Here is a 20,371-nt window from a genome sequence, read left to right as displayed (position 1 = left end):
GTGAGTACGGTGAGAGTGATGGAGGATAACTTCTGCATCTAGGACATAGAAATCATTGCAACTTCTCCCTGTTCTCTCTGTCCTGGAATTCTTGCTATGTGGGAAGTCAGCTGACATGTCATGAGGACATTGATGCGGCCCTATGGAGAGGTCTACAAGGTGAGGAGCTGAGGCCTCCCGCCCATTGCCATATGAGTCTGCCATCTTAGAGGCAGATCGTCCAGCAGTGGCCAACAACTTGACCGCAACCTTGTGAAAAACCCTAAGCCTCATACAGCTAAACTGCCCCCAAATTCCTGTCTCACAGAAACTGTGCGAGATAACAAATATTGTTTCAAGCCACTAATTTTGGGGGTATTTTGTTGAATAGCAATAGATAACTCATACATATAGTGCCCAGAAACAAAGCAAAGAGAATACTTAATGAGCAAGGTGATGATCTTTCTAAAGATATTTACTGCTTTGGTATTTTGATTTTTAATTTCGTATTTTGATTTTTAATTTTGTATTTGTTTTCATCAAATCTGAGATGCCATGGATTATAAGCACACTATTATTATGTGCATTATGAAAGAAAAAATGCTGCCAATTAAACTATACTATGGCTCATTGTCTCAATGATAATTCTGTGCAATTGTGTGATAATTCTGAACATGAATTGGGCATGGCCAGGTTATCTTTAAAGAATACAAAGCCTGCAATACCCTGCTTTGCTGTCTATGGCTCTGAGAACAAAGTCCAAACTCCTTGGCATATCGGGCTCCTTATAGCCTGGTTCCAGCCTGCCTTCTTTAACTCTTGGCAGCCACTGGGTTCACGACCACAGATGCTGTATCTTGAGCCAAAGTCTTCCTTCTGCATTCCTTTTACAGGTATGTATCTACCCAGCCAGCCATTCATTTATTCCTGTGCAATCCCTATTACAAATTAAGCACTGGATGCTTGTCTTCTTCCCCATGTAATATTAGGTAGACTCGCATTCTGAGGCTCATGTCCTACAGTATCCTAGAATCCTGCAGCAGGATTAAATCACGGTGTTACCTTAGTTTTACAGTATTTCTTTTCTTTCTGTCCCACTTCTCAGTTTCTCTACTACAACTTCCTGGGGTCACCTCCCAAACCAACCATGTGCACTCAAATCCTGGTTTCAGAATCTGCTTCTGAGAGGGTGGAAAATCAGGAATTTTCCACTTTATTATACACATGTCCCTTGATTGTGCTGGGCATGAATCAAACTAAACAGGACCACTGGCGATAATGTGTGAGAAAACACTTTGTAAAAATGTCAGCTTTTATGTATTCAATTTTGAAGGGGAAATATATTAGGAATACAGGCATACCTCAGAGATATTGTGAGTTTGGTTCCAGACCATTGTAATAAAGCGAATACTGTAATAAAGCGAGTCACACAATATTTTTTGGTTCCCCAGTGCATATAAAAGTTATGTTTACAATATACTGTAGTCTGTTGTGTAATTAAAAAATACTTTATTGCCAAAAAAATGCTAGCCATCATCTGAGCCTTTAGTAAGAGGAAATCTTTTCTCTAGTGGGCGGTCTTGCCTCAATGTCAATGAAAACACAGTATCTGCAAACCATAATAAAGTGACGTACACTAAAATGAGGTATGCCTGTAGTGGAACGTCACTGCTTTTAGAGCAGATGACCAAATTAAATGCAGTTCTTGGGAAATCATCTAACTTCTTCACGTTTCTCCATCCCACTGTCTGTCAAATACACATAACGCCTATTTCTTAGGGTCGATCAGATAATTGATTGAAATCACACTGAAAAGTGTTGACACATAGTTGGATCTCAATAATATTTGTTGAATGCCAATCTGATTTATGAAGAGTAGATGATATACTTATTCTCATTTTAATGTTTCCATAATCTTGGTCTATGTACATAAATTACATATAAATCGGACTTAAATACCTTCGGAGCCAGTGAAACTATTGAAATAAGGTTGATCAGAAAGGATTTCTATGTTGTGATTAGACATTTCGTGGTCACTATTTCCTAGAAACATCTAGCTCTTTAGTTTTGGGTATATTCCCACAAACCCTGGTTTTAAGAATAAAGAAATAAATGACCTGCAAACCATTTACAATCACTAAAATCATGTTTAAAAAGAAGATCTAGCCTACAAATCTTAAAACAATAGACTCATGGCTCAGACTTTCTGTGGAAGGCTGAATAACACCCTCCCCCAAAAAGGATGTCCCTGTCCTAACCCATGGAACCTGAAAATGTCACTTTAGTGTCAAAAGGGACTTTGAGATGTGACCAAATTGAGGCTCTTGAGATGGGGAGATCATCCTGGATTATCTTGGTGGGGGTGGTACAATGTGAAGGGTTCTTCATAGAGGGAGGATGATGACTAAGAGTCACAGAAGAGCAAAGTGACAATGGAAGTAGCAATTTGAGTTATGTGGTCACAAGCCAAGGACAGTTGGAAAACTCTAAAAGCTGTAGGAGACAAGAAACCCATCTTCCCCTGGAGTCTCCACAAGGAATCAGCCATGCCAACATCTTAATTTTAGCATCATTAAGATTCATTTTGGACTTCTGATCTCCAGAACTGTAGGAGAACAAATCTGTGTTATTTTAAGCCACTAAGTTTATGGTAAAGTGTTACGACGATGCTTCCTTAACAGGGTTCTGAGAAGATTTGATTCCCTACATAGGGTATGGTTTGTAGAAAGCAGGCCTTTCCGCATGCATCCGGACCCTCTGCGCAAACCCACTCAGTCCTTCGTCTCTCATGTTATTTGTACTTGAATTCAACAGAGAAAAAATATATATAACAGAAATACAAGTAGGGAATTGCCCCAAATTTGTATCTCTAGCATAGCAAAGGTAATTACATTTATCTTATATGCTCGAGGCAAAAAGATGCCAGACTTAGGACCTGGGACACTGGAGACGAATTTTCAATCAATAAATGTTCTAAGTTGACACTGTCCAATAGAAATATAATAGCTGCACAGGGTGTTTAAAATTTTCTAATAGCCACATTTTTAAAAATATGAATCAGGTGAAACAATTTTAGTAATATATTTTATCTAAGATCCACAATATTATGATTTCAACAGGTAATCAATGGAAAATGATTAGTGAGATATTTTACATTTTTTTCCATACAAAGTCTTTGAAATCTGATATGTATTTTATACGTACAACACGTCTCACCTTGGACTGGCTATATTTCAGGTACTCACTCAATAGCCACATGGGGCTCGTGACTACCAACCATATTTACTGTATTAGACAAAGTAGGTCTAGAACATCTAAATCATTCCAATGCATAAAGGACATAAAAAGTCTAGGGTTCAAGCCAAATTCTGATGCTTAAGATCACAGAAATTCATGCTGCTAATGATTTATTCATCTGATGAGTGTTAACTGCCTACTATGTGCTAAGCACCATTTAAGAGGCATAAAATTTTCTATGTTACTAAAATTATGGTGCGGTGTTTTGATTAAAAAAAAATAACTAGCGCTTATATTAAAAATCTCTATAGCAGTGACAATTTTTGCTATAAATTGTGAAACCTCAGGAAATAACCAGAAGACATACTTTTCTGCAGTGAATGCCTTGTCTTTTCTGTTAATGCATCGTCTGGAACTCTGAGTCTGGAGTTGATTAAATGCGGTTCCCAGCAGTTCCTGAAGAGCCAACGACCACTTCACATTTCTACGCATGTTGAGCAGATAATAAACACACCCACTTGGGAACCCAATACCATGTAAAGAAATCAGGTTTCACATCTTGAAAACTGCAGAATCTTCACACAGATTCTCCATTTTAATATTCTTTCGTTTATTTGGGGGCTTTTAGGCTTTTCATTTAATTTGGTGGCACTTTGAAAGTGACGCTCCTGGAGGTCAGCTTGCCAGCCGCTAAAGAACTAGTAATCTCTTCTTCAAACAGCACTTGGTCTTTCTTAAGTGGGCCTTCCAGCAACAGAAGCTCCAGCATTCCTGGACAACGTGATTATGAGCAAATGACATCTGCTCACATTTTGATCACGAAAAGGAAATTGAAACTTGCGACCATACATTCTAAGAATCTGGTTTGAGGTTCGTTCGCTTTGAACTTCAAAATCCCTTAATGCTGGGGTGGACTCTGATGAAAAGTTATTTTCCGTAAGTCAAACAAAGATAGTCAGGCTCACCTTTAAGAAGCCTGTACCAAAGCAAGGCTCTCGGCCAGTTTTCCTTAGGAATTGTCCACTAAAAATCTCAATAGAATAGTGCTTCTCACTCGGCTGCTGGTGATTCTGCCCCCCACCATTCCAGGGGACCTTGAGCAACATCTGAGGATGTTTTTTGGTTGTCATGATTTAGGAAGGTTGCTATTGGCTTCTAGCGGGTGCAGGCCACAGATACTGCTGCTAAAAATCCTACAATGCACAGAACAGCCCCTCCCCCCAAGCGGTGGTCCAGCCCAGCCCAAAAGATCAGTAGCATGCAGAGGGGAAGCCTGTGCTAGCGCACAGCTCAGAAAGCAAGACATCACAGTCAGGGGACCAGGAAACCGTTTTCAGAGAGATTCGCCAAAGGCTGCCCTAACTATTGGTGAAGAGAAGAGATTGCGGGCCAGACGCCTGGGTTTGAATGTCGGGGCCATCACTTACTGGCTGTGCCTCCGTGGGCAAGTTACTCCCCCTCTCTGTGCCTCATTTTTCTCCTCTGCGACAGGAAGATAATAATAATAGTACCTTCCACTCAGAGCAGGTATGGACTTCAAATGTGTCAATAGCCCTATAATATTTAGAATAGTGCCAGGCTCACAGCGAACACTATGTAACTGTGTATTTACTAGGTGGCTTTGCTGATCTCTGCAAAAATTAAGCTTCAGGGCTTAGAAAAGCTCATGGGCAGTGAAGAAATAGCTTCAGGTTCTGAATTGCCTTAGCAGGAAGAATGAGTCCATTTCATCTGACAACAATGTCTTTTCTTTCCAGTTCATCAACTCTAATCAGAAAGCCATTGAGTAGAGGAACCCCATTCACGGTGGGCTCAGCCCACCAACAGTAAATTCTTAGTTTGCACGTCCCCAGCTTCTTTCCCTCTGTCCCCAGCAAAACTAGTAACGGACAAGTCAGTTGGCGCCCTTTGGATAGAGTGCGAAACACAAAACTGCACAGGCACAGAACCCACCCACCCACAGACAGACCCTCGGATATCCGGCCCCACAGTATGTGTTTGCAGGTCACCAGGCCAGATGTACCGCGGAGGTGAGCGTGGAGCCTCCCTTCTCCCGGACCCCACCGGCCACAGGCAGGAGGGGCGCCCGGGATGCAAAGAGACCTGAGGCAAAGCCCGTGGGCGCTCCGGACGTGGCATCCTTGTAAAGTCCCATCTCAGCGCGCACACACACACCTGCGGAGATGCCCGGGCGCAGGGGGGACAAAGGGAAGGGGCCCCGTGGAGGAAGCTCAGGTCGGGGGTGATCTCCAGCCAGACACTCACCTGGTCGCGTTTCCTGATCTACCTGCCATGCAGGGGAGCAGCAACAGGAGTGCAAGCGCCCAGGACCGAGGCATCTTCGCATGGGGCCTCCCTTGGCCGCCAGGGCCTCCCACTTCTCCTCCTGTCCCCCAGGAGAGCGCAGGACCTCGCGCGTAGCGGGCGCCGCCTCCGCTCCTCCCGGGTGCTGGCCCTGCAGCAGGAGGTCTTACAGCCTCAGGAGAGGCAGGGGCGCCCTGGCAAGGCGCTGCGGCTCCTCCGCGGGTGAAGCGCGCCCGGTGCGCGCGAGGGCGGGGCGGGCCGTGCACATCTGGCTGGGACCCGCCTCCAGCACCACGCGCATCCTCGGCGCTGTTCCCCCAGAAACTTCCCCCAGACTCAGTTCACGTCACTGTCGTCAGTCACCGTGTATCACAGCGTCTGTTACCGAAATGGGACAGGTTTCGTTGATACCTGCGCTCGAGGATTTAAGAATTTAGTTGAGAATCAAAGCAAGAACTAAGGATGCTGGTTCTGAATGCCACTTCTATGTCTGTATAGGTTTCGTCCTCAACACTTTACAGGGGTCCTCTCCCTGAATGCCCACACCCCTTTTCTCATCTTCTTACTCCTTTGTGGCTTCAAATATCAAATGCGGCTCTTGAATAAGGTAAGAAGACGATCTCTTCAAGGTCGTTATCAAAACCCTTTGAACTCTTCATACCATAACTGGTTTTAGTTACTGAAAATATTAAAATTCAAGGAAAGGAATATAAAATATCAACTGTATACCTGCAAACATCTTAAAGCAAACAGAATGTCAAATTTGTCTTGGTGAGGGTTTCCCCACATGCAGACCCCAGGACAAAGATTCTAGTAGCCATGGTTTGTTCTGGAAAGTAGGGGGCTGGGGGAGTAAGCCTGGGGAGGGGAGGCAAACCACGGCAGGTGTGTATCTCGTAATGGTTGGGGCCAAGTGGAGCTTCATGCTGCTGGGTCTCTCCCAGAGCTCATGCAGGGAGGAGGCAAGAGAATTAAAAATGTTAATCAAGCCACATTGAGACTGCAATGTGCTGAAAGGCTGGGAACAGCCAGCAGGCCTTTCACTCTACGTGTTCTGACCTTTGTCATGCTTCATACTCTTCCCCTTCCTCACCGTATGTCCATGTCAAAGGAAATGGGTAACAAAGTCTTTTAAACTGTAACTCACAGGAACTAAAGAATGACATATAAACTAAATTCTTCAAACACTCAGCCCCCCACTCACTGCATTCCCACGTCTCTCTTGGTCCCTCCCACTCTCTGCCTCTGAGAGGAGACCACGCTGCCCGCGCAGTGTTCCCCCTTTTCTAATCAACTTTCTTTTGGCTTTAACTTAGATACCTTCTACGCTCTCCGCCAAAGGACCCTCTTCTTTCAGTGCAGAGCTTGGGCTCTCCTTCACTCAGGGAAATTTGCCCTGTCCTGCATCAGAGCCAGCCTAGAACATGCATCTCCACATGATCTCACCCGAAAGAGCTGGGGTGTTTAGGCACCATCTCCATTCTGTCATCGTCTGCAGGCTTCTATCAGGCTACTTACTGATCCTAGGACTGCGCCTGCTGAGCTGCGGGCAGAGAAAATTCCACAGATGCTACTGGCACCGTGGGGCCTGGGAGGACATGGACAGCGCACCGCACTGGCTGCTGTCGCCTGCCTAGGAATGGAATTGAATTGAAAATTATGGTTTTGCCCATGTTGCTTCTTCCTGAACGTTCAGATACAAATTGCTCCCTCCTCCCAATAAACCATTATTTAAAAAAAAATTCCTAATAAAACATGATTAGCCTAAAATGTGAGGGCCACCCTGCTTTCTTAGCCCTGAATTAGAAAGGGTCAGAATGGCGTCTCACATTAACGTTTATCTGTCACATTTCTAGCTTTGGTTTCAGCATTTTAATATTGTTTCTGCTTTTTCTTCTTCTTTTTTTTTCAAAGCCAACTTCCCTTCTGTAAGCTTAAAGAAGGTGATACACATTACAGCTGGAAACTTCCAGAGGAGGTCACACTCTCCTCGGCCAAACACACCTATTAATTCCAGGGGGACAAAGTGCCATCAGGTAGTGTGAGGAACAGAGAAGGAACCGGAAATGATGTATTGCCAGGTTGAAAACAAATTGCCACATAGAGGCGGGTGTTTTTAGTAACCACGCCAGCATTGCTGACTTTGAAGAGAACTGCTCTTGAGGTCCCCCTACTCCATTCTACAAAGGAAAAACGATGTTTGATCAAAATCTCATAAAATCATCCACACCTTTTACAAGGCTCTGTTGTTTTTTCCAATCTGTTTCCACTTAGCCCCCTGGATAGAACAGGTGTGATAGAATATTTTTGTATTTTCTGAATATATACATCTAACACATATAAAACTTTTAACACTTATGATGTGCCTGGCACTGAGATCCAAAACATATCAAAATATCAGTGCCAGAAGCAAAGCACTGATGGGTGAAAGAGCTGGGTGGAAGAGTATTTAGGCCAGAGTTTTCAATTTCAATACAAATTATGGGGGACGAGTGGAGTGTCTTGTTAAAAACGCGGATTCTGATTGTGTAGCTCTGGAGTGAGGACTGAGTCTTGACTACTAAAAAGCCCCCAAGTGATGTCCATGCTGCTTCTCTGGGAACCACGTAGGGTAGCAAGGGTCTAGAGATCACCTGAACCAGGAATCTCCAAGTTCAGCTGCACATAGGAGTCATCCAGGAAGCTGTGAAACTACTGATGCCTGGGCCCCACCTCAAGAAATTCTAATATCAGGACTATGGCTTGGGCGTGGGGACATTTTAAAACTCCTTGGGTGGTTCTAATAGAGAACCAAGACTGAGAACCATTGACCAGGACCAACTCTGACATTTTACAGATGGAAAAACTCAGCTCCGGTGTGTGAATGGCCTCACCCAAGGTCATGCACAGGATGAGTTTATGTCTCCATGTTTCTTCATATAGTCCTCTTCCTGGAACTGCATGTTTTTTTGATCACCATTCCTATTGGAGAAGAAAATGGCACCTCTACCTAATCTTCTTTCTTTATTGTAACCGAGGAACATGTTCTAGAAATTGATGCATTTTCTCAGTCCGTTTCTTTCCATTCCTTCTCGTTCCATGAAAGGAGTCAATGAAGCATAAGACTCTCAATGTAGACACTGCTCAATTCTGTATGGAGGGTGTATCTTGAGATATAAACTATTTCTCTTCATTCTGTGCTTGTCAAGGACCCTTTTCTTAGAGCTCAATGGTAGAAGCAAAATCCCAACTACGTTCAGTCTTCCTTCTTTTCTTTACTCTCATCCCTCATTCCCTCTTTGTACTCTCCCATTCTTGTTCAAACATTTATCTGGAACCTACAGAGTGCCAGGCCCTGTGCTAGGCAGTGGGAATGCGGCCCCCACACAGTTCCTGGTTCTTTTGTTCTCCCTGGTGACCTGAGCCAGACAACTAACACACGGTTCTTAGAATGCGTGGTCTTCTTTAACACAATGAGTCTCACTCCTTTGGAAGAATCACTAAAGTGAGATTAAGAGAGAAAAAAAAATGACACCTTGATTCATTTTCCCTTCAAATTTTGCCAGCCCTTAGAACTCTCCACTTGCTCACTGAGGAAGAATAAACAATTGGTATTTGTTACTACATGCTAGAGAGTAATTATTTACTCTTGACAACATTTATAAGATAGGTATTATTACACCATTTTACAGACGAGAAATGTCACGTTTAGAGCAGTCACACATCTCATCTAAAGTCCCCTATCAACATAATAGGAAGAATATGGATTTTGAAGTCAGATCTCACTGGAGATTAATTTTGCCACCAGATTTCATTCTTCATAAAGCAGATTCATAACTTGGTAGTGGTGGTGGGGTGGAATCAGTTCACCACCAGAAACAGTGAATAACATTTTCTATGTAAGGAAGTATGTTCTGCTAAGAAATAACATGGCTTTCATCTGATTTTTAAGGCAGTCTATGGCGTTCTTTAAATGTAATGACTATATTGAAAAACCCCCTTGCTGTGAATTAAATCTCATTGTCTGAATGTTATCTCCCTTGACTTTTACCAAATTCATAGGTTCACAACTTAAGGCACTCAATCATCACGAGTTTTCTTTTTGTCTCTGTTGGGAATAGGTATGACTTAAGTCCATCCTGTATACTTCCTTCCGGTACCATGTGTAAATATCCTTTGCTATTTTCCTGTTCACAATTGACTATAATAATAACTTGGCATACCCCTGGCAAGGCTTGTCTATTTCTTTTTTTTCCTACATAAAGCCTATGTAATGATTTGTGAGAACTAAACCCAGGCAACTCAGTTTAAATGGGCCTTAAAAATAAAGACTCTTACACAAAGTCGCTCCAACTTAATTTGGGAAAGTTTCGTTGAGAATGGTTCTGTGGACTGTAAAATTGGAACTACATTTGTGATCCTTTTTATTAAAGAATAAAAATAGCAAAATTGTTAAAACAAAATTCTTTTTTCTTTTCTTTTTTAACATATATACCTTCCTCCCTATTTTCAAAAAGTTCTCTTGTATGGTTTACATATTACTCGTTCCTTTAACAAACAATTATTGTACTCATGCCAATCATGTGATGGACAGTGTGTTTAACTTGGATATGCAGATGAAAAAGACATAATCCCCCGCCCTGGGAAACAGAAAGGTAAATATATCATCATAATTAGTGGTAGAAGTGTCAACAGAAGTACTTCAGGGTGCTATGGAAACAAGGAAGGGAGAAGATAAATTCTTTGTGTTCTATATGTATAAATGTTTGACCCTGTTTTATACCCTACTTTCATGAATTATTTTATAAAATAATTTTTTAGGTTGCAAGATTTTTCAAAACTGGAAAATCTTGCAAATTGTAGTGGGTCAGATGACAATGTGCCCCACACCACATTGTCCACAGTTCTGCTGCTCTGGAGTGAGGCAGTACTATTTGGTAAAAAGAACCCAGGACTGGAAATGAGGAGAATCAGGATTTAGTTGAAGGTTCTACCAAGTAATTTCCTCAACTTGGGCAAGCCAGTTCACCTCCTTAGGCCTCACTTTCTACATCTATATTGTGTTTGCAAAGGATTCTGGATCCTTAAGTATCTTTCTCCTAAGTTTTGTGATTCTAACGTTTTCTTTGTCAGGAAGGTGGGCAAAAAAAAAAAAAAAAAATCAACTATTACCCAAAAGACTGTATTTGAATTTACAAAGTTGCGTTAATTTCAGCAAATAAGGAACCTTGATCCAATGAATAAAAGGATAAATGAGTGAGTGAACTTTTTTTTCCATTGTTGCTAAGATTCATCTTGCATGGCTTCTGGCTCCAATTCTACATACATGGTGAGACCTTTTACACATTTACATGAATTTCTTCAGTACCCCTTGGTGCCAGGTACCATGCTTAGGGCTGGTGACAGAAATTTCAAGATGTCTAGCATTAGCTAACATTAGTGTCCCCAATCATTATGTCTAAAGATCCACCACACATTTCCAAAACACTCTCATGGGTGGTACCATCCTGTTGAGAAGAACTGGCCTAACACAATAGTGAGCTTCATCCTATGGGCTATGGGATCAACTGAGCGACTTTAAACAGGGCAGTGACGTGATACACAATCGTATGTGTGTTGGAGAGCACCAAGATTTCTCAATAGAGAATGGGTTGAAGGCCAGAATCAGAGGCTCAGGAGGCTACTGTGACAGTCCAAGCAACAGACAACATGGATCTGCAATGCACTACACTAAGGTAGCTACAGCAGCGATAGAGAGGAAGAGAACAGAGATAGTAAAGGAAGAGTAGAGAACATAAATAAGAGTTTGGATGTTAGAGCCAAACAGTCTTGTGATCTTGGACCATGAAACTGTGGGCAAGTTGTTTAGCCTGATTCTCCTTATCTTTAAAATAGGAGGCAATAATATCTACCTCGTAGACATATTTCTTACCATTGAAATAAAATCTCTATGAAAATTGAGACTGTCTCTTTGCTCACCCTGTATCATTAAGGCTTGGCATAGTGGCTGGTGTATATAGTAAGTATTTGATAAATGAATGAATGGATGGATGAGTGAATGCCTATTCACTGAATGAATGAGACGAAAATGAAAATAATGTAGCAGAACGTGGCCATCATTGTTAATATAGACTCCTACTCGAATTTCTGTACTTCTCAAGACTTGTACCTTCCTAAGTGTTTTATAACCCTGGGCCACCAGTCTGTAAGGTCCTCCAGCCCTTGTGCTCTTATTCTCCAGACCTCTCTCTCTCAGGTGGCATTTCTATTCATGCGTGCTTTACTGGTTAGGATCTGGCTTGCAAATAAGATGTGGCAGAGACTGGCTAAATGCACGCCAAAGATATTTTTCTTCCTAGTCTAGAGCAAAACTCTATGTCGTAGACTCCAGGCATTTAGGTGGGATCTGGACCAACGGAATGAGCCAGAACTGAAGAACACTATTCCCAGGCCTGGTCCCCTAATACCCCATTGGACCCTCACTCGGGCTCTTCTTTCATATGTTATCTGGATGAACAGGATCCTAGGGGACTTTGAGGAGAACTGCAAAGATAGTAGAGCTACAAACAAGATGGAAGGAGCTAGGATCTCCATGACATTGCTTGGAGAAAAGCCACAGGAATTCCTTGGACTGCTACAGGAATGAGAAAGGGGCTTTCATTGTGTCAAGCCAGTGAAGTTGTGGGGTCGTTCTTATTACATTTAAGCTATACCGACTATTACAGAAGCAAACCTGCCTTTGGTTATCTTAAGCAGAAAAGAAAGACAGAGGAGATATTGGGTAGCTAACAGAAACTACAGGAAGGCGGAAGTGTCAGCATGGAAAACAGAAACCAAGGAAGTGCAGGAAGCAAGAAACACCCTAAGGTAAGTCACAAGAGAGACTAGTCAACTGTTGCCAGCTGCTCCTGCATCCTGCATCTGTCTTCTGGAGCCACTGGGAGGGACATAATTTCTAAAGTGTTCCAATTGTTCCAGTTTCAAGTCCTGCTATGAAGGCGCTTCCGACCTGTCAAGTTTAGGAAGGAGGAGTCCACGCTCTAGCTGCTGGGTGTCATGGAGAACAAAATTTTGGCCATTTGGTTTGCCTAGACCCAGTCCGTCAGCCTCAGCATTATTGACATTTGGGGCCAGATAATGCTTTGTGGTGGGGGCCGTCCTGTGCATTGTAGGATGTTTAGCAGCATCCCTGGCCTCTACTCACTAGACGCCAGTAGTATTTGTCCCTCCAGTTGTGACATCAAAAACGTCTCCAGATTGCCAAATCCCCTGAACGGATAGGGCAAAATGACTCCCAGCCAAAAACCACCACCATAGAAGGAAGGCCCCAATCAAGCTGCACATGTGGTAGGTTCCCAGCCAGAGAAGGCGGCATGGTCTCTCCCTATCGGCACCATCAGAGTTCACTGAATTGGCCTTATACAGGCACCATCAATGCGTGCCCACTCTCCCTTAGCGTTTCCATGTCCATGCAAGCCAGCCCCAACTTCGGCTGCTCACACGATGGCCTCTTTGGCTGTGGGAGCCTGCAGTGTCCCATGTAGGGCAGATCAGAAGTGCCCAGGTACTAACTCCCACCTCGGAGCAGTCAATGGATGACAAGAGCTGGTAAACAAGCACAGTGGCCTCCTCCTGCCTGGATGACACAGTGGGGTAGCACTGGCTGTTGGGTTCTCCTGGGATTAAACACAAGTCACCCACCCACAGCGGGAACTCACTTAATATGCACTCATTTTATGGCTTCCTTCCCTTCTTTGTCTCACCTACAGTCCTGTTAACCATTGTTTCTTAGAATCACTTGCAAATAAATGATTTTCATTCGTATTTATGTCTCAGGGGCTACCTCTGAGAAGCAGGAGCTTTCTTAGGGGAGAGGGTGGGATATGACTCCCCAAGCTCTATGTCTTAGGAATTCTCTGGACCTTACAGCCTCTTGTCTGGTGTGGGTTGCCCCTTTCTCCTTTGCTTTTATTATGGGTATATACATCTTTTGGCATTACTTGGTTGCTGCTTTCAAATACTTAAATCATTGGCAGTCCAAGCATCCCAATCCTCTTTAAGTACAGAACTATGTCTCTACCACTCCATAACACACATTTTGGGGTACGGGCCATCTTGTAATACCCCCCCTCCTCCAATTTTTTAAAACTAGTTCCTACAATACTGCTAGAGTGGTGGGCTCAGGTAGTAAAGTTTGTACCCTGTGCCTCACCTGTCCTTGGTCATATCTTTTTGGACCAGGGTGGTTATATAAGCCATGTTGTTCCTCTCCAGGAAGGTGGCATTGGGACACTTAGGTCTATAGTCAGTCAGTGGTGGGGGGTGGAGAGTTGTGGTGGGATATGTCAAAGGCAACTCCAAGCCGAATTTAGGGCCGGAGGCTGATGGGGGAGCAGAGCTAATGAGTAAGGAGGGAGCAAATGCTCAGGGACTGGGTGCCCCCAGATATATCTATATCCGAAATTATACTGATATCTATATTCACATATCTTTCTGTATCTCTGTATATGCACAAAGATATCTATATATCTAGATATATATATATCACCCTATCTCTATCACTGGATCCATAATTATATCTCTGTAACTACATCCACATCTATCTAGATCTATACATCTCTATATATCTATCACTATCACTGTATCTAAATCTGTATATATAAAAATCATATTTATATTTCCATAACTATCTCTCACTATGTCTGTAATTATGTCTATAACTATATATTATATTTATATCTATGTCTATAATTCTATGTCACTATATGTATATTCCTATAGCTATATCTATAGTGAGCTATATCCTATATCTCTACCACTATATTTATTGACATCTCTATTTTTAATAACTATAACTACATCTATAAATATCTATCTCTATTTCTCTATCACTATATCTATATCTATAACTATTATTCTCTATCTCAACTTAGTTTCATGATTCTTTTGTCCCTTTAAGGCCTGAATGTACTGGCTGTCCTCCATCTCTATGAGCATGTCTGGATCCATCTAATATACTTACTTTGAACTTGAGCTAGTTTGAACAAATTTGTTTCTTATATCCAGAAGAATCCTAACACTATCTATTCCATCTCCTGCCTTTTTGCAGTCTGGCCAGCCTGCACCGACGATTTCAAGTAAGGAAAAGAAGAGGTCCATTTTCATCGAACACAGTACCTTCAGATGGAAGAAATGCTTGTGATCCTGTAGTCCAAGCCTCCTATTTTACAGACAAGAAAGCAGGTGCAGAGAGACCCCAGCTCCAGCCTGGAGTCGGCCTTGAGATTTTAGAGATAGTAAGATATGAAAATGAGGATACAATGTGGGTGCCTGATCAGTGTTCCCGCCACCCAGGTTATGTTCATCAGGAAAAAGATGCACTGAAGAATCAAAAGACACAGTGTCATCAGTTGAACTTTTTAAAATCAATTTCAGCAGGTACTATCAGGGTCTCACCAGTATCTTCTTGGTATTTTCCACTACAGCATCCCCCCTCCCCATATCTACAGGAGATATGGTCCAAGACCCCCAGTAGATACCTGAAATGATGGCTAGTATCAAGCCCTATATATACTGTATTTTTTTCTTATGTATACACACCTGGGATAAAGTTTAATTTAGAAATTAGGTACAGTAAGAGATTAACTGCAATAACTAATAAAATCAATTATAACAGTCTAGTGTAATAAAAGTTATGCGATATGGTCTCTTTCTCTTTCAAAATCTTATTGTGCTGCACACACCTTTACACTTAATAGAGGTACTTTTTGGCCTCTCTTTGACACATGTGAATTGCCAGCCTCACTACTCCTGCACTTAAGTAAAATTAAGTAAAATAAGGGTGATTTGAACACTAGCATTATGATACAATGACAGTTGATCTGATAACTCAGGTGGCTACTCAGCGACTAACAGGTGGGGAGCATATAGACCCTGGAGACACTGGACAAAGGGATGAGTCACGTCCCAGGAGGGACAGAGAGGGCAGTGCAAGATTTCATCACACTCCTCAGGATGGCACGCAATTTAAAACTAATGAGCTGTTTATTTCTGGAATTTTCCATTTAGTATTTTCAGACCGCGGTTTACCGCAGGTAATTGAAACCATGGAAAGCAAAACTGTGGATAAGGGCGGGACTACTCTAATTGCCAAAGCCTGCTGACCTCGAATACTTGCAACTCCTTGGGGGATTTTTAGCCACTGATGGCAGCCTCAAACCAACGGTGGACAGGGTTTGTTGGCTCACCATCCCGGCCACCTTGCCCCTTGGGAGAACTCTGAGGCATGTTGTACACAGCCTCCCAGGGTTCCCCAGGGGGACCGAGCTCCAGATGTTCAGACTGGAAGTGGCTGGATGACTCGTTTTTGGCTTCCTTCTCCTCCCCGTCTCACTTTCCTCTTCCTTTGCCAATATTTCCTAGGATCGCCTTCCAAATAAGCCACTGGCATTCTGCTCCTCGCCTCCGGAGAACCCCAAATAAGACACCTACATACTGCAGTAGGAACGATTTCCATCTGAACATCGAATTCCATCTCATAGCAGATTCGGAAAGGAAGGGGATTGCACGTGCGGGCTCTGGGGTTCCCCATGGCCAGTTTGAGAACAGTAGGGTACTTGGCTCTTCCTGATCCATATCAAGTAACTGTTTCAACATGATATACCCATTTATCCCAGTCTGACTATAACCGAGGGGATAAAGCCTATAAACTGAATCCTAAACTCATTGCTTAGCCCCAGAGCTTTCATTTTATTGAACTAAGAAACATGTGGTGTTTTCCGTATAGTGGGAAATTTCTATGCTGTGAAAGCGAAGAAAACACATCTTTTAAATTTCGTTCTCAGTACAACAAGGTATACTAAGAATTTTCTAAATGACAGATTTATCGCATATATAAATTCTAGTATTTCCTTCCTTTTGTCAAACTCGTGGTATTGCTTACATGCCAAGAATAAGAATTCATATAACTGGAAGCTTATGATAGAAACACAATATGATAATGATTACACATTTCCTACACAGCTATTTTTGCTAAACAGAAAAAGAATATGTAATAATATTTTGTTGATGCTAAATAATCTTCAAATTATGAAAATAAGATACTCCATGTTTGCTACTGGGCTCCATTAAGATGATTACTAAACATTTTAGATGATTGCATGTATTCAAGAATTAACAATATAATATAGGTCTGCTGGAAATATTTGACTGTACGTGAAGTTTACTGTTAAAAAGTTGATTTTGTTTGTTCTTTCATTCAACAAAGGTTTACCTAGTACCTATCTGTGGGACAGAAAGAATAAGAGAAAATTACTCTAAGAGAGCTTCCTTATAATGAGGGAAAACAGACAATAAACAAGGAGATAAATATACAAGTAATATAACTTATGCTTTTACTTATAGGAAGATTTTTTAAAATAAGTTAAACATCCTGTTATATACATAGGCCCTGTTCTTAATTTGGCTTTAGAATCACAGAAAAAAATGGAGATTTTAGCGAAGTCACTGGTCCGTGTTTGGTTACACATCATTTAGTTAAACCACATCTGTTCTCTAAAAATATCTTTCAAAGCAATAATTTTTAAAAGATTTTTTTTTAAATAGCGGAACATTCTTTTGGATAAATGGGGAGGGGTATCAATTATAGCATGTGCGCCTTGCAAATGTGACATGGAAGCTCATGCAAAACAGCTGTACAAAGCTTAATATTACTAAGCCCTGCTGATCAAGGGATCATTCAACATCAGGAAATGCAGAAAAATAATATAAGCGCCAACTTCGGCAATAAAGCCAGTGCGAGATCTCCTCCTTCTCAAAGGATAAAAATTGCCTTGATCGTAGTTGTACCGTATTGCTGAGTTTTGCTTTCAGTTTGGCAAGCTAAGAATCTCCTATTGTTCTTAACGAACTGAACCAGACACCTGGCCCAAATCTGCAGATGGGATGGGTGACCCTGATGTCAACGATATTATTGAAGTGCAGTGTAGCTCTGACCTCATCACCCTGAATTTTTCATGATTTATTTTCCTGTCGTGAGAGAGTCCCAAGCATGTATTTGTGAGATCAAATATAGCTGGAGTTCTAAGAGTCAGAAATCTAGTGCCCTATGTAGATCCGCTACTAATTCTTAGTAAAGGTGAATCACTGGATGACGGTATTTGAGTTATGAGACATTTAGAAAGTTTGTATTCTGATTTGAGTCTAAATGCAAATAGATATGAGACACCACCTTTGAAGGAGGCAGGTCAAAGCCTGCCACCCAGGCTTTATTCTCTTCTGCTGCCTTTCCCTTGCTGTCCAACTGCAGTTGACCCCAGGCCAATTGAAAACTCTGGTTTCCATTCTTATTTGTAAAGGCATGAGCATAAGAAATGGTAAATTATAAAACAAGTTTTGGAAAACAAACTTATAAGGAAGTAAATCCCATTTGATCTGGTATCTTCCATGTTTATTTTGTTTTGACTTTGTCTTACGACATAAAATCTCAGAGGTAGATGGGACCTTGTGATGAGCTGGGTCATTTTCACACAAATACAGAAATGAGGTTAAAGCCCCACCTCTTACTAGCTGTATTTAAATTTTTGGTATTTTTTTTTTAAATTTCCTCAGCGTGAAATAAGAAGAAGCTATCTCTCAGGGTTGCTGTGAACTTAAATGAGTTCATATAGACCCAGTCCCTAGAATGGTGCCTGGTACAAGGTAAGCACCTACTAAGTGTTAGATGTCACTGTGGTTGGAATCGATTTTTATGAGATGTATCCAAGACCCACAACTAAAGGTGGCAATCAGAGCTTCAGATCCCAACCTTGCGACACCATACTATGACCTACTTTCAAAACTAACATTGGTTTTGGAGTTTGCGGGTCAAATAGAAGTTAATTTCCCAGTTATATTGCTGATTACTATACCAAGTATGCATTTCGGAAGGCCTAATTTTCTGCATAATGACAAATAGAAAGCCAGTGTGGATTGCAAGAATTCTGCTAATGCTTTCTAACATAAAAGGCTTATTAAAAAGACATTTTGTTTGGTCTCCTGTTTTCTATAATAAACCCACTAAGGTTTTTTCCTTAGTACCAGCCCTATAAGATCCCCAGCACTCATAACCACACCAACTTAGGTAAAACAGTAAAAAATTATATGTTTTATTATATGGTGGTGTAGAGAAACACTTGCGCTTCAGTGAGAAGCAATGCACTGTTTAGATGGCACCCATCCTGGTTTTCTGATTCTAGCCTTTTATTGTCTTTGAGCTATTTTGCTTTAAGTTGTAGATGACTGGTGATAATGCAAAATCATTTGTATCTATAGACAAGTACATCCTGTCCCCTGGTGGTTCAAGTGACTTCCCTTCCCCATTGAGGAAGAAGCCATTTGCAAGCTCATTTTAACATTTTTGATATATATATATATATATATATATATATATATATATATATATATATCTGTTCTTCGATTTCTCTTTTGAACTCCTTGTAATATCTTAGTACTTCCCACAATAATGAGTTAAATCAAATCTTTAAAATGGGTTCATGTTATCTCTTTGAGTCATGATTTTATCTTTTGAAAATTATACTTTAACTGAAAAAAATCAGAGCTAACAAATATTTAAATATTAGATATTTAAATATTTGTAAAATATAAATATATGTAGCATAAAATATAATTTTTAAATATTCATTTTTCTTTATTTGTGGGGCACTGGTTTATAACAAAAACATCCCTAGTTGCTGCTGCTTCAGTCTTTATCACTTTCATCAACTCAGATTTCTAAAACAGTTCAGGTCGTATTTTTTTGGTGGTGGTGGGGGGGAGGGTCCACAATTTATTTCCACTTATCTCCAATAGAGTTCTTAAATTTGAACAAAACATTTCCCCCACTCAAATTTATTCAAATAGAAATAATGAAATTTAATTTCAATATTAATAAATCGGGACCACCCATGTTGACAGGGGAGGACTATTAAAGAATTAAATGGCATTGATGGGGGTAGACTGATTTCTCATCAGAGATGCTAAAAACAACTAATATAATATGGCTAGCAGTTATTCTCTACTCCCATGTGTGTATCTTTTTCCAACAGTACCAGGTAATTAACTCAGACACACTGACTGGGTGACCCACAAATCTGACTTGGGTGACCCACAAATTTGACTCAGTTCTGACACTGTCTACAGGTCCCACAGGTTAAGGGCTCAGTCCTACAACACTGCCCTTCCTTACTTCAGATGCCAGTTGTTGAGTCCTAGTCGTCAGCTGCGATTTTGACCAACAAGCTATTGATGAGAGGTTCCAACGAGCCCCTCCTTGGGTTGGGTTAATTTGCTAGACCAACTCACAGAACTCGGAGAAACATTTTCCTTGTTAGATTACCGGTTTGTCACAAAAGGCTATAACTCAAGAACAGCTAGATGGAGGAGATGCATAGCTCTCTCTGAGCTCACCACTCTCCCCAAATCTCCATAAGTTTACCTAGAAACCCTCCAAACCTCATCCTTTGGGTTTTGAGGAAGGTTCTATTACACAGCCACAATAGCTTAAAGCCTAGGCCACTGGTGACTGACCTCAGGGCTTCAGGCCCTCTCCCTGCTCTGGAACTTGTGTTGAAGTTCCAACTCTCTAATCACCTGGTTGAAAACGCTGGCAACCAACCCAATCCTGAGACTCTAAAAGCCTCCTCATTAACATAACAAGAGACACTTTTGCTGCTCTTATCTCTTAAGAAATTCCAAGGCTTTTAGGTCTGTGCCAAGCACTGGGCCAAAAACCAAACATATATTTATGATAAATCACAGTATCGCACTACCATTTTATCTTGTGGATGAAATAAAGGCAATTTTGTAGGTAATTTAGACCAAGAACACTTTTTTT

General features: G+C 41.4%; 1 protein-coding gene across 1 annotated transcript in view; it reads right to left on the bottom strand.

Annotated features, from left to right (window-relative positions):
• EGFL6 (EGF like domain multiple 6) overlaps positions 1-5,569 on the bottom strand; it is a 50,413-nt gene extending 44,844 nt beyond the window's left edge. The window contains exon 1 of the mRNA XM_016119469.2: positions 5,482-5,569. Coding sequence (XP_015974955.2) covers positions 5,482-5,555 — 74 coding nt within the window. The 5' untranslated portion in view covers positions 5,556-5,569. The remainder of the gene's footprint in view (positions 1-5,481) is intronic.
• Between the last annotated feature and the right edge of the window lie 14,802 nt (positions 5,570-20,371).

Source organism: Rousettus aegyptiacus, unplaced genomic scaffold (assembly GCF_014176215.1).
Source record: "Rousettus aegyptiacus isolate mRouAeg1 unplaced genomic scaffold, mRouAeg1.p scaffold_m13_p_9, whole genome shotgun sequence".
NCBI classification, from domain to species: domain Eukaryota; kingdom Metazoa; phylum Chordata; class Mammalia; order Chiroptera; family Pteropodidae; genus Rousettus; species Rousettus aegyptiacus.
Note: the sequence above shows the minus strand (reverse complement) of the source record. Positions and strands in the feature narration are given on the sequence as shown.